The sequence below is a fragment of the Schistocerca nitens genome, chromosome 1, assembly GCF_023898315.1.
Source record: "Schistocerca nitens isolate TAMUIC-IGC-003100 chromosome 1, iqSchNite1.1, whole genome shotgun sequence".
Taxonomy (NCBI): Eukaryota; Metazoa; Arthropoda; class Insecta; order Orthoptera; family Acrididae; genus Schistocerca; species Schistocerca nitens.
The window spans coordinates 354,446,771-354,462,566 of NC_064614.1; the positions used below are offsets into that span (position 1 = coordinate 354,446,771).

Consider the following 15,796-nt stretch of genomic DNA (forward strand, 5'->3'; position numbering starts at 1 on the left):
TTCTCATATTTAATGCGGTGTACATGCTAGAAACAGTTGTGCAAGTGAAAGAACACACAAAGGTCATAAACAGGAACATGGAAATTCACAACCATTATAGAAGGTATAAATCTAACTTTTATAGATTTAACAGACGATTAACTTAAACAGCAAAAAGCCCTCATGACAAAGGAGCTGCTATTTGTTACCAAATAATCTTAAGTTGTTGACAGGAGATACTTAAAAAAACAGCTCAAGTAATGGCTTACCCATAAATGCCCATATAACTTGTTTTTAACATGGATAATAATGTATGCAACAGTCCTGTAATAGAAATAAGTATATTAGGATATTGCTCATAAAATCAGCTGTTCACTGTGGAATGAATTATTGTCCTGTTGTTTGAATTTCTTAATTATAGCATATTGTAAAAAATATTGTTGTAATTTATACTTTGTTGGCAGTGTCAGTGCATGTAAAATTATATGTTAAGATACGGATATCAGTGCATCAGTAAAATATATTTGTTTTACATGCTGCATGACATACTAAAATCTGTGAAAAACTGAACCAGCAAGGAGGAGGACACACGTGATTATAGTGAACTTTATACATTAAATTAGATACATGAAAATACCCAAATTATTAGTGCTATAGAACTATATTTAGTGGCTTCCCAGTCAATGGTATTTGAGATTTGTCCAGAATGTCACTTGACATTGATAGCTGGTCTGATAGCAGTAGCCACAGTAGCATATGACAAGTTTGTAACGGTTACTGTAGCACAGGTTGAAGAGGGACTTAGGTGAAACATCAGATTTCAGCTCAGCAATGATAACATCAGATTTCAGCTCAGCAATGATATGCATTCTATCAATCCGGCTCACAGCATGTATCATCATTGACACAATAAAGCCAAACCCATTGTAGTGCTACAGTATTGAGCCAGTAGTGCATACAAAGTTGTTGTCCAGTCATGACCATGTAGATGAGGTAATAGCAATGCATAATCTAGTAAGTGCATGGTACTGGGTACAATCCTCCTCTATCCAGTGGTTCCAAATGCACATTAGTGATACAATAATATGATCTGCCTGCAACAAAGCATGTTGTTATTCAAGGTGTAGCAGTTTTCACAAACATTAATGTTCACATAATTTGATTTGTGAATGAATAATTGTGACACTGAAAATTTGTAAGAGGTTAAAATTGTGTGCCAAACTGGATCTCAAACTGGGTCCCACACAGTCACAATAGGTAGCACAGTGCCTGCAAAAGGCACAGATCTAGGTGTGAGTCCTGATCCAGTGCATGTATTTAGCTTGTTACAAATGTATGACACAATGTATACTCTGTTAAAGAGTGGTGTCTTTTCAGGTAGAGTATTCCTTTGTTGACTGCTATCAGTATTTCTTATAATAAAATTGTTTATGTCTGTCATATATGTCTTGCCAGATAAATAAAAGAAGAATAAAATTTTGTAGTTATATCACAAAACTGTTGTAGAATAACCATTGATTTTTGTTGCAGGATGCTGCTCTGGCTAGCTGTAGTGGCTCTACCACTTTTGGGAGTTGCTTGGGTTCTCTCTGTTATGGCTGTTAATGAGAATTCTCCACTACTGTTCTACATGCTGTCAGTTGCTGTAGTTGTCCACTCTACATTTGCTCTTGGTGGTTACTGCTTCTTGAATGTGCGTGTGCGTCGAAACTTGCAAGTCGCTATCCTTCAGTGCATGGGCCACAAAGTGCCTCAAGAAGTTTCTGAGCAAACTAGCAGTCAGCCAGCTAGTTCGGGTCATGCTTCTGTAAGTGAAAATTTATAATTCACCTTGTTTGTAGTTTTGACAATGCATCTATGTTTCTCTTAGTTTCATAGTATATCAATACTACTGTTAGTATGACTGTGTGCAACACTTAATCAACAGGGCTAAGTGTATATATAGTGTACGGTGTTGCACTTTTTTTTTTTTTATCTGGATTAGGGGGCAGCTCTTGAGAAAATAAAGTTATTGAAGTGAAAAATAATACCTCAGTGACAGTTTTAGTAAAATAAAATGTTGAAGGTGGCACCCCACCTGCCAGACACGAGAAGTTTCATGTTACAGAAAAATATGATTTTATGCACCATATTTTGGGTAGCCCTAGTAAACACTGTAGTACTTCCAGTAGGCACTAAGGAACAAAATGTATCCATCTGCAAGTGTCCTGTGCACTACTAGTCCTCAGTTGGCACTAGTTCGAAAGCTATGGACAAGTAGTGTACATGCATCAGCAGCTGTAACTTTTTAACAGTACTATAGTGCAGTACCACTATCAAACTTTTATATTTTAAACTTAGTACATTCTTAGGAACTGATATGTACAGCACAGTAAACTTCCAAATCACAAGTTTTCCGATGGCACAAGTCATTCATGGAGGGCTAAGAGGAGATCACCGATCAACCTCGCAGTGGATGGCCATCAACCGCACGAGTCGACGAAAATGTGACGTGTGTGTGCGATTGTTTGAACTCTGACAGATGGCTCAGCCTTCAATTGATAGCACAAACTCTAAAATGTGTCAAAAACACCCATTTTCCCTATTGTGGCCGAAGATTTGAACATGAGAAAGGTGTGTGCCAAACTCGTCCCAAAAGTGTTGGCCGACAAACACAAGCACATGCGAGTGCTTCGGTGCCGAGAAATGTTGGAAATGTGTGAAAATGGTCCTCATTTTTTAAACTCAGCTATCACTGGTGATGAGTTGTGGATTTTTGAGTACGACCCTGATACAAAAAGGCAGAGTTCAGAGTGGCAAACCCCATTGTCCCCTCATCCAAAGAAGGCATGCATGAGCAAATCCAGAATCAAAACCATGCTCATTGTCTTCTTTGACATCAGAGGTATTGTCCACCACGAATTCGTACCTACCGGGATTACAGTGAACTCAGCTTTCTACTTGGAAGTGCTCAAAAGACTGAAAAGGAGGGTCTCGCACTGCTGAAGTGACATCAAGGACACGTGGAAAGTTCACCACGGCAACGCGCTGAGTCACAGCCCCTTCATTTTCAACGACTTCCTGGCCAGGACCAAGACCCCATTGGTTCCCTGGCCTCCATACAGTCCTGACCTGGCTCCCACTGACTTTTTTTTGTTTCCTCTGTTAAAAAGAGTCATGAAAGGAAAACATTGGGACATGATTGAAAGCATCCAGGACCAAGTTACATCAGCTCTAAAAGACATTCCAGAAAAGGCATTCCAGGATGCCTTCCAGGCATGGAAACACTACCTCCAGAAGTGTATCAATGCAAGAGGGTGCTATATTGAAAATTTTTTATTATTTATACGAATATATTCAATAAATGATTTTTTATGAATTTGGAACGCACCTTGTATAGTGACTGTGCCGCATTTCTCTCATTGGTAACCCTGTCTGAATAATATGAAGCTTTCCTCTTAGGTTAACAAGAGCCTTCAAATCACTTGTTATGTAGCTGGAGGATATTCATTCCACTCTATGCATCACCACTCTGAAAATAGCAATGACGAAGTTCATTGTTAGTGCAGTGAAATAGTGCTCATTTGTAATCGCACATCAATGAAGATGTCAAGCAGTAAGTGGCAATTCAGACACGGGTTAACTACAGTAGAGCATCTATTATCCAAAAGAGTTCAGGACTTGGGGGTGTTCGGATAACTAATTTTTTGAATAACCGACTAACTGTGTGGAAAAAATGTACCACTATCATGGGAGCAATATTAAACAAAGAAATAGTAATCAATATTAAAAAGAAAACTGCATATATTTTATATGTATTACAAGTATTGTACATACCTTACATAAAGTAGTCATTTTTAAGTAGCCCTGCAGTTTATGAGAAGTAGTTCAAAAGTGAATTTTGCTTCAATGTTGAGACAGGTCTTAAACACAGCACCTGGACAATATCACACACTTCTTGTTTTTCAAACCACTTAATAGCCTTCTCAAGGCAGTGAAAAGCTTCTTTCATCACCACAGGTCTTGGTCATCAATGACACTAGCATGATTTCATCGCCTGTCAGTAATTGGTAACCATGGTCACCAGCATTACATTCAGGCCAGTATTAAATGTTTTCCTGTCACAGTGTTCATATCAAAGAGATAATTTAATCAGCCTAGTTTCCAGTGTTACTGTTTTATAGATGTTATTCATGCTTTCTGGTGTAGTATGAAACAAAAAATCTTAAACTGTCAAACAAATTCAATGGAAATATGAAAAACCTTAAGATTTTACTATGTATCAGAAGAAATTTTCAGTACACAATTTTGACAATATAGTTCTGTGTACTAATTATTTTATTGTATTTTTTGAATTATTGGCGTAAGAACTCCTTAGTTACGGATACACTGTTGTTGTGGCCAGATATTACAGTTCAGATTGTGATGTTATGTTGTATCAGTTGACTTGATATGAAGTGTTTAAAGCTCTTAACGAAACCTTTTGCCATGTGTAAAAAATAGACATTTATCAGAAAATGATGAAATTAAATACTTTTAAAAGTAATATACATTGTTTGCCACACACATTTTCCATTTTCAGCTATCAAATGAGTACATTAGTACTGATTGTGGTAACTGCTCAGAGGCATTATTATTTCTTGTTCCATAATGCTTTGCGGTATTGATCTTTCCAATGCTAATGAAAACTTTTCCAATAAATGAGTCTATCAGTCTTTGGAAAAGGAAGACAGTGCCAAATTTTCAGTGATGAACTGTGCTGTTTCTCTGTTATAATGAATCCAGTGTTTATTAATTGTGATGAACACTGAAAGAATCATATTCATTGTTGTAGCTTTTTCTCACAATTTCATTCACCAATATCTTTCTGTTCTCCCTTTAAATGATTCTTTACAATTGAATCTGTACATGAAATTTTTGTCTGTCATGTACGTATTGATCCAGGACCAACTCTAATGCTTTTAATGATCATTTTTCTGCTAATGCAGTAATGTAATACTGTCATAATTAGACATTTCTCACTTGAAGGCAGTTGAGCCCTTACTGAGAAGTAACCTGTGATGTGATCTTAAAGGTGTATTGACATAACTGAAACGAGTTTTTAATTTTCTTGTTTGCTGGTAGTATTTTTCCAGATGTAATCCCAATTTAGTCATGAATTTGCTTGAACGATGTCCTTTGCAAATGCAATAACTGAATTACACAAGAGTAGTATATTTATGAGATTAGATTACTACAAAATTAGAATGTAACATCTAATAACAATGAGGACTGTACAATGTTTCCATGGGCCTAGAAAAGATCTTAAATAAACATTGACATTTAAGGATAGATTGCTAGTTGCTACATACAGTAGGCATTGATTCACAGATAGGCACAGTGAAAAAGATTGCTAAAATATATACTTGTAAGCATTTGGACAAAGTCCTTCTTCTAAAGTAGAAACCACATTCTCTCTCTCTCTCTCTCTCTCTCTCTCTCTCTCTCTCTCTCTATCTCTTGCACACACACACACACACACACACACACACACACACACACACACACAGCGTGCGTGCGACCACTTTCTCCAGGTACTGGGGCTTGTGCTTGTGTGAATGCACTGTGGTGTGTGTATGTTGGGGGGGGGGGGGGGAGGGGGGGGAGCGCGCACGTCTGTTCTGCTTCAGAAGAGGAACTTTGAAAGCCAACAAGTAAATATTTTAGCAGTTTTTTCATTGTTTCTGTTCCTGTCTGTGACTCACTGCCTGCTCTATGTGGTAAATAGCAATCTATGCTTTCCCTGATATTGTTGTTATTCCATCCTAGACTCCTTATTGCTTCATAAATAATTTTGATGTGTCTTGTTCCGTTAGGTAATAATGACAGTTTTGTAATGTGCATGAAATATTTTCATTGAATGTGTTGTCAGTTTTTACTCTTCTTTCTGGTGTGAATTCATTGTGGCAGTCAGAGAGTAAGCAGGAGCCATTGAATCATTTCTGCTGAAACTACTGTAGAGGCACACAAAATATGTTATTCTCACTTGGTCCAAACAAGTGCTTTTACTAGTTAACAGAGTAGTGATATAGCTGTAGATGAATTTCAGTAGTTACATAATTATTTTTTTGTCAGTAGAAAAGTTGCATGTATTGTGACATTTTCATTTCTCTTTCAGCGATCAGCTCTGGCATATCACAGCAGCTCCATAGATGTAGCACGCCGCCATATTGGCATCTCGACATCCAGTACGACATCCCGCTCTACAACAAAGACTAGCAGTAGCCCATACAGGCAAGTGAAAATTATTTTTCACAAGGAGGAAAGGGGTATCTTTACTCTTCGTTGTTTGAAATCCTTGTTTGATTATAACAATCATAAAGCATGTGTTTACTTTCTCTTTTCATCAAAACTGTTGCTGAAACTATGTTTTGCTAATATTTGAATTCTCTTTGCCTATAAACTGATGAGAGGACCAGGTGGAGGGCAACAACTCATTCCTTATTCTGTTTTGTTCATGTCAATCGGTGCTGTAGGTTAGCCTCAGTAGGTATGTCATTTTTGGTTCTTTGTCCAAAGTTGTTGTTCTGTAAGCTTCTGAGACCTGTTACTGATAGGTCTTCCTGCCGATTTTTCGACAACTGTACCGAGAGGTTTTAGGTTTCAGTATGGCCCACTCATTTGGTTCGGTGTGACTTATTTAAACCTAGAATTAGTTATGTATTATTGTTACTGTGAATGATTATAACATAAAAAAACATTTTTGGTCAATATTCTCACAGAATACCTGTTATTTTTACGTAATTAAAGAGTTTAAAAAATCATTACATTTCAAAAGGTTGGCTCTGCTTACATATATCACATGATTGTCAGCTGAAATTGCAGGTGATTTTGTGTACTTTTTTTTGCAAATGGTTTACTTATTAATTATTGAAAAGCACCTAAAACTTCTAAGTAACAGTGGAGAAGATTTTTGCGAAACCCAATGTAGGTAAACTTTCAAAATTTCTTGCATTTACATCTTATGCTCGCATCGTTCAGCAACAAAGTCAGTCTGCATCTCTATTGACTGGAATTATGGGGAATAAAGTGCTGAGGGCATACGAATTGTAATAGGTTAACAGTTAAGGCAACTAACTGCAGTGTCAAAGGCTGTAGGTTCGCCTACTGCTGGGTATGAAAATATTTTTTCCTCTTCATGTTTGTAACACATTCTAAGACTTCATTAACTGTCAAACTCGAGTATTTTTCTGAAATATTCATTGTTATTTACATGTAAGAACGTGCATTCTCAGTAATGAGTATCTTCAATTTCATGAATTCCATATGTTTAAGAAATGTGAAACAACTGACACTGACATTTACATTTTTCTTGTCACAAATAATTCACCATCTTTTTCTGAATATGTAGTGATTTCCAAGTGTGTGGTCAGACAGGAATCAAAGAGCACAACTTAAATTACTGCAAATGAAACCAGCAGCTATCATATTTATACTCTCGCTTGTCACAAGTATTTATCTGGGATCAAATCCTTAAAAATAGTAGACAGAGACAAAAGATCCCCACCATAATATTTTTAGACTTTACCATCATATACGAAACATTTTGATTCATCAGATGCTTGTTATAAACGGCAACAAACTTCGATAGCTGCACTCGCCACATGCTCTTGGAAAGGCGTTTTTTAATTTTGTTTTTAAGAGCCCAATCGTTGATGTATCATATAGGGAAGTAGGCTACTTCATCATTTGGATCTCTAGGAGTGAGTTACAACCACATTCTATGCCTCTTCTTATTCTTTGACACTCTCTCAAACAATTTTTTGGTTTCATGGAGGTATGTTCCGTCTATGCAACTAATTGAAGACAGTTTGTTTATTTCCATATGCATTTCTTTTATTTTCTCTGTGAAGCATTTTCACAAATAAAAGAAGTGAAACACGTATGGTAATAAACAAACTGCCTTCAATTAGTTGCATAGACAGAATGTACCTCCGTGAATTTTGAAGCAACTAAGGACGATGGAAAACAGAAAAAGTGATGAATTTTTTGAGTGTTGCTGTAAATATATTTGTACAATTTGCTACTACGCTCCATTCCTAACTCATATTCCGAAAAATAAAATCAAACAAGATGTCAATGTGAATGAGAATAAAATGACATAATGTGACATTTATGACAGTTTCCAGAACACAGCCAATATCCTAGTGTTATCGCATGTGGACAGCGAAATTTGAACAGTATTATGTACTCTAACCACACTTTTTGGTACTGTGAACAGCAGCATGCTTGTGTTAGCTGCTAGCTGCTTCGGGCTCATGCCACTGTGGCACTGCAGGGTGCATGCGCGAATCTGAGGCAGATTGCTTTTGATTGGTTGGGGCAAGGAGAAGAGACAACAGTGTCTCAGTTTGCTAGAACTATTTGGCATCGCTTCTGAAATGCTCATAGAATAATGTTGGGGCTCTCTTTTGAAAGCAAGACCATTCAGTGATTATTGAAGTGTAATAGTTGAAGAGTAGGCTGCCTGTGTGTGTGTTTATATTTAAAAAAAAAGGAAAAGAAAAGAAACACTCTTTCTAGATTATAATAGAACAATTTTTACACCAGGAAAGTTTCATAGTTCTTAATATATTAAGTTATTCGAAGAAAGATTTGGTGGCTAATGACACTGGTACTATCGATTATTTTTCTTAAGTTCTTTTTTTTTTGGACATGATGATATATATATATATATATATATATATATATATATATATATATATATATTCTGTCCAAAAAGGAATGTCATATGCTATTACTGAGTGCACAAGCCCCTGATACACAGTTTCTGGAGTGTTAGTTTCACTTGAGTTTCCAAGGATTCTGAACACATACCAGAGACTGCCCATATTGTTCAAGTTTCTCTTTGTCGTGGTCCCACTGGAGTAAACTGTCAATTGACACACCAAAAAATGTTGGTTCTGTTACTTGCTCAATCTATTTTACCATCAATTTGTGAGGGCAGGATGGTTTCAGTATGGATGGACGAGTGTTTGAGCTTCCTTATTCATGTTTACGAACAATTTCTTGTCATTGAGTCAGTTGTGTCATTAACCTTGTACTTCGATTTAATGAGCTGCATCAGACAGAAAGAGGAAATTTGTGTGATCTGCAAGCAACAGAAGGGAAGTATTTGAGAGATTTAGTGGAAGTTCGTTGATAATGAGTAGGAAGAGGGTTAGGGACTAGTACTGAGCCTCGAGGGATGCCACAGCTCATCAAGGCTTTCACTTAATATCTTTTTCCCCAGAGCTTGTTGTTTCTATCATTTGCTTTCGGTTGTTGACATAAGACTGAAAGCACAGATTTGTAGTACCTTTTGTGCCATATGATTCTGGCTTAATGAAGTCAAAAGGCTTACTTCAGTAAATCAGAAGTCCAGAGAAAAATGTCTTTTGATTAATAACCTATGCATCATTAACAGCTTTTTTTTTTTTTTAATCCAAACTGGTGTTTGGGTAATGATTCCATTTTATTAATAAATGCTGTTGTTCCAATGTTTATGACTGGGAGTATTTAAATAAAACGATAATTAATGTGGCTTCTCAGGCTTTCTTGATGGATCTGTTGCAAATGAACTTCTTGAGTTTGCCACCAAATTGTATTGTGTAAATTCCACAATATTTTATCAGCACAACTGCTCGACATCTTCAGGCAATGAGAGCTGCTACTGTCACTGGTGCAAGAGGTGACTGATGATATGCATGGCATATCTGTCTATCAGAATAGCAATTCTAGTGGAATACCGTTCTTAGGCATTGTAGCTCACTAGGTAAACTGTCTGCATCTGACACTACATGTGCTCTATGCACCAAAGAATGTACGACACTACCATGTTGTGGAGGCTGATAACAACTTGTGGCCGAAAATATAGCTCCTATGAGTTGGTTTGTGATAGACAGTTGGCAAGTCCCAAATGTTTATGCTTCTAGCTGTATGTAGATGATATACTTGTGGTATGGCCCATGTGGAATAGAGACATGGCAAGACAACTCACTCCATCCGAATATACATTTTACAATTGAAGTGGAGAAAGATGGCATTTTACCATTCCTGGATGTCTTGGTCAGACAAAAAGCTGATGGTACACTGGGACATAGTGTCTACTGCAAGCCAACTCATAGGAGCTATATTTGCAGCCCATAAGTTGTCATCACCCAGCAAAACGCGGTAGTGTCTTAAACTCTTTGGTGCATAGAGCACATGTGATCTCAGATGCTGACAGTCTACATGGTGAGCTACAACACCTAAGAACGGTATTCCAACAGAATGGCTATTCTGATAGATAGATATGCCGTTCATTCCGTTTTAGGCACATTTGAAACAGGGATGTAAACGAAGATGCAGAGGCACCCATTGCAATGGTGTTCATCCTATTTTGGTCGGTTCAATCCCGCGTCCGGCCATCCTGATTTAGGTTTTCCGTGATTTCCCTAAATCACTCCAGGCAAATACCGGGATGGTTCCTCTGAAAGGGCACGGCCGACTTCCTTCCCCATCCTTCCCTAATCCGATGAGACCCATGACCACACTGTCTGGTCTCCTTCCCCCAAAACAACCAACCAACCTATTTTGGTGACATGTCTTCAAGAATAAAAAGAATCCTCAAAAGACACAACATCAAGTGTGTTTTTAGGTCACCAGCAAAATTGAGGAATTTATTGTGCTCTGTCAAACACGACCTTGGCCTTAGGGAATGTGGTGTGTATAAGTTCCCATGCCAATGTGGAAAATCTTATTTTACACAGACAAGTTCAACCGTGCACTAACATTGCATTGAACACCATTATCATTCATGCCTGGGACAACCTGGTAAATCAGCAGTAGCAGAGCATTGTCTGTACATGGGGCATCATTTTGTATGAAAAGATTAAAATGTATCCCCAGCATCGTCTTTCTGGGACTGTGTTGTTAAGGAGGCCATACATGTCCACCATATCCACACAGCGGACAATCTTATCTACAGGGATGCAAGTTTTCAATTAAGCACCACCTCGAATCCAGCACTGGTTGCCATGAAATCAAAACAGGGAAAACAAGAACTTCAGATTCACAACTTGATGAATGCACTGCTGAGATTTGATTCAGCCTTTGACCACAGGAGCATCCAGCAGCACAGTCATTGCCCACAGTGCATGTGTGGAAGGCCTTTCTGTAGCCCCCAGCAGGGGGCACTAGAACTGCTTTCCTCCAACTGCAAGCATCTTCCAGTGCACGTGTATTGCCTTCTCCTGGCCTGATAGATTTTGACACTGTTATGCATTTATAATCAGTCACATCTTGCCCCAGTGACAGCAGCAGCTATCATCACCTGAAGATGTCGAGCAGTTGCGTTGATGAAATGTTGTGGAATTTACACAGTACGATCTGGCGGCAGATCTGAGAAGTGTATTTGCAGAACGATAATTGTTTACATCACTAATGTCCCCCTTCTTGTAGAATGGAACAACCTTTCAGGTCTACTGAACTTGTGGGAAACATAATAAATAATCTGGGATACAATCAGCTCCATAAGACTATGATGATTTTGAGAATGCATAATGTGCCCATAAGCTGAGAGCTAATTTAAAGTGTATATGAATATTGAAGCACATTAAATGCGGTATATGGTTCAACAAGTTGAGGAAACAAATTTATAAAATGTGAGAAAATGCTTGCTATGCCTTCAAGCTTTTTTTAAAACTGAACCGCCTAGAGTTAGTACACAAACACACACACACACACACACACACACACACACACACACACACAAAAAAAAAAAGCAAGAACACCTCATCAACAAGACTGCCATCTCGAGAGCAGCCAGAGATAGTGGTCGTGCGTGCATGCATGTGTGTGTGGGGGGGGGGGGGGGGCGTCGTTTCATTTTTGAAGGCTTTGGGCAGTAGCTCATTGTGTAACAGTCTTTTTGTTGTGTCTGTCTGCAACTGAACTCTGTCATCTTTATGGTCAGTAGCAGTATATCCTTTTCATAATATTGTTGATATTCAAACTGCACTTTCCGTTGTTTGATACTATTATTAATGGGCCTCTTCATGTAATCATTATTATGTGTGGAAATGGAGAAATTCCTTTAACCCAAACTGGGTTTTCAGGATTTCATTTTCTTTTGTTGGAAGGTTTCGTGCCTTTTCTTCTTATCCATTCTTGTTAAACAGTGATCAGCATGAAAAATGCAACACTTCAATTTCTTTAAGAAATATTATTTAAATTTTTTTGTTTAAAATCCTAGTCACTTTTATGACACTAATCCAGTATTTTATGATAAACTATTGTGCACAGACCCATCTAGGTGTCTAACAATGAAGAAAGGACAAGTATAAACAAATTCAGCCAGAGGTATAGAAGTAATAAAATAATTTTTACTTCAAGCAAATTTTTAGGAAGCTCAGGAACGTAATGTAGCTCTATTTTGGTTTTCTACACTTCTCTTTACAGACCTGTCTTCACATTGTCAAAATTGTGCATTACTTCCTCTTCTGCCAATCATGTTGATGATGCCAACTGATGAAGCTGTAGTGGCTTGGCCTTACATTTGACAGACAACTATCCTGGGACTGCATCTGTTGAATTCACAACACTGAAGGAATGCTACTGCTGATAGAGCTGGATGTGTAATGACAGGAGGTAGCTTCCCATCATGTCATTGGCTGTGGAAATACTGTGTTCCACTTACAGCATGTGCAAATCTGATAGCAGAACATTGCATTGCACATTGCTGAGCAAGCACTACTTCTGTTTGCAGCTGCAAAATGGCTGGTTGCCGGATCACTGTTTTTGTGAAATTCTCACACTTGGGATGCATGGTCTGCTCCCAAGAAACACTACATATCAGCTGAATTCCTAAAGCTCACTGTCCTCTGATTTGTTGTGCATGTGCAAATATTTCTTCAGATATAAGCTTTCTTTTGAAACATCTTGTAGAACTTTTTTCTCTTATGTTGTCGTCATCAGCTGTTTCACATATCCAAGCTTTCGTTATATTGCCTCATAGTTCAGGTATAGAGATGGCTTTGATGGCTTAGCAGACCAATACTGGCATGAAAGATGTGGCCACGCAGGTTACACATAACAGAGGGTAGAGGGCTTAACTAGGTTGGCAAAGTTTGCAGCTTTGATATTTCTCATTTTCCAGTTTCTGGCCACCTTGCTCAAAATGCAAAACAGTAGCTGAATAGTGGTACACCAGTGAGTGTGATCGACTGTGGCAGACCATTTACTCAAGTCTTACGTTTAGACTGTTCAGATTTTTTTATCAAATTGATCCTTGTTACTATGTAATTTAGGACCTCTTTGCCAGTAATCTATATGATACGTGTATCTTGTTCTGTATTGGGTTTCTCAGGACTAAATTAACATATTGTTTTCCATGTATAACACATTTTCTGGTGTTCCATTAATCTTAATTAATGATATGCCCCACATTTTCTCTTTGAAATAATTACAGAAATTCAGTTACTAGATGTAGTTCAGCAAACTGCTATGTTTCATTATCTTTGGGAAACTAGGAATTAGGGTTCATTTTTAAGATATTGCTTTCATTGGAGAAGTTTTATTGAGAAATTTTGTTGTTCAAAAGCCAAAATGGTGTAACTGAACAGAAGGCAATTAAGAAAAGATAGGAATTTTAGAATACATTCATTTAGTTTAGTCACAAATGGAATGGTAAAATAAGACATGACCTTTGATTATCTCTGTTTTTGAACTAATAAAATTTAGCTGTGAATAATAAGAATTTGTTTTTTGTTTCTTCAAGGAGTGATACACAGTTACGTAACACATCAACAAGTACAAGTAATTACAACTCTAACAGTGATATGCCATCATATGTGAGAGGATTTGAGCCAGGCCTTCACAGACATGGAGACAGTAAGTGAATTGATTCATGTAAAATCAATATACAGTGTTAAAATTAAATAAATACTGTAATAACAGTAGGAAAAATTGAAAACCAAAAATTTAGTGCAATTGTACAATTTTTAACTATTTATTTACATCACCCACCACTTGCCTGCAAGTGAGTGGTTGCCTGCCCTCACTTTTTGTGTGTTGCTTCCATCATGGGAATTTCTGTTATCATATATTCACAGAAGTATAATATTTTTGTAATATTCACAGAAGTATAATTTTCACAATTTCAGTGTTAGAAATTTTATAATATCAAAAAGAAAAAAATCATATTATTTATTTATTTTTTTCAGCACTTAGTTGAAAATGAGTTGTCATTAAACAATCAAAAGGAATTTTTCAGCTTGGTCGCAGTTAATGTTAATCACCTTAAAACATGATCACATTAAAGTTGATGTGTTTCGGAAGAGCAAGCTTCCACCTTCAGTGCAGACACGCACCAAAACCGAAATCAGAATACCCTGGGAAAGGAAATTTCGAGAAAATGATAATGTGAAAAGTAAGGTGAAATTGGCAGTTTTTTTTGCAAGAAAAGGTGAAATAGGCAATTTTTACGAATTATCATGACATTTGTCTTTTTCCCGTGGCCAAAATTTTATAAATCTGAAGAAGATAGTTTATCAATATCCATTACTGATAGTCATTGAATGTTGAAACTTAATTTTGCCTTCTTTTTCCCTCAATGCTGAGGTTCAGTATACAGCCTTTTGATGTTCATGTAGAGCCTTAAAATGACATAACAAACTATGATATTATGTCAAAATTGCACAGAAGTTGGAAAAAAAGGACGATAAACATACTGAAATTAGCAAAATCCCAAAAAAACACTGAATTAGGTACAGTAATTACACCAAATTTTGCAAAAGAAAATCTGAATCTGACCAAAAAGTGAGACCTAACCTGGCCCCCCCAAAAAAAAAACAAAAAAATCGAATTTGTCAACAATGGCACTATAATATGCAAAAAATAGCACCAAAACTGAATTTGAAAATAAAAAAATATTGAATTTTGCTAAAGATAACACTGAAATTGGACAAAATTACACTGAATTTAGTGATAAAAATATTTTTTCCCGTCTCTAAGAAGATCTCATTGAATAAAAACAAACAATTACCTCCTAAACTGAAAAACTACTACTTCAGAATATGTTTTATTTGTTTACTTCCGAAGAGGGTTACCAAGTAAGTGAAGAAAAAAGAACTTATTGATTTTCATTTGTTTTCTTAATGAACAGGTATGTTGCTTTCATTCGATGAGGTATTCACATACTTATAAAGTTGTGTGTCTGAAGGTAGAGTCTTGCTTTTATAAAAATGCATCTATTTTTATGAATCAGAATTGAAAGTGTATTAGCAACTTAGAATAGTGATAGATTTATGATATTATTTGACAACAGTTATCGACAGTAATGATAGATTCCAGTATCACAACAAATTCCTGGGATATTTTTCTAGTAGAGAATGAGACTAAAAAAATGTGAAAACAGTGTAATGTGAAGACTCAATTGAGTAAGCTTATTAAAATTATAGCTGTGTGCCCTCAGAATCTCTAGGACAATTTAAAATTCATATACCATTCAAGTAAATGGAACCATTACATAAGTATCTTAAAATCATATTGCAGCTAATACACATTGCGACCACCATCAATACCATCACATAGTGTCAGTTGCACAATGTGATACCTAAATATGGACAAGTGAAGGTCAATAATAAATCATCAGCAGTTGTTAGGACTAGTGTGAGTGTGAATGCCTGGTTTGTTAGGCTTAGTGTGGTGACATGGTAAGAGTTTTAACAAAATCGTAGCGTTGTGGTCTTTGAATGGTGACTAGACCTATAAATCGATTCCCACATTAGAGGTACCTTACTTTCAGGAACATTTGACAATGGATAGGACGTCCCAAAAT

The 15,796-nt window shown here is 36.8% G+C and overlaps 1 protein-coding gene across 1 annotated transcript in view; it reads left to right on the top strand.

Moving 5' to 3' along the window:
• Positions 1-15,796, top strand: part of LOC126247999 (protocadherin-like wing polarity protein stan) — a 368,259-nt gene that overhangs the window by 293,274 nt on the left and 59,189 nt on the right. The window contains exons 36-38 of the mRNA XM_049948622.1: positions 1,510-1,786; positions 6,116-6,231; positions 13,736-13,848. Of these exons, the coding sequence (XP_049804579.1) occupies positions 1,510-1,786; positions 6,116-6,231; positions 13,736-13,848 (506 nt within the window). The remainder of the gene's footprint in view (positions 1-1,509; positions 1,787-6,115; positions 6,232-13,735; positions 13,849-15,796) is intronic.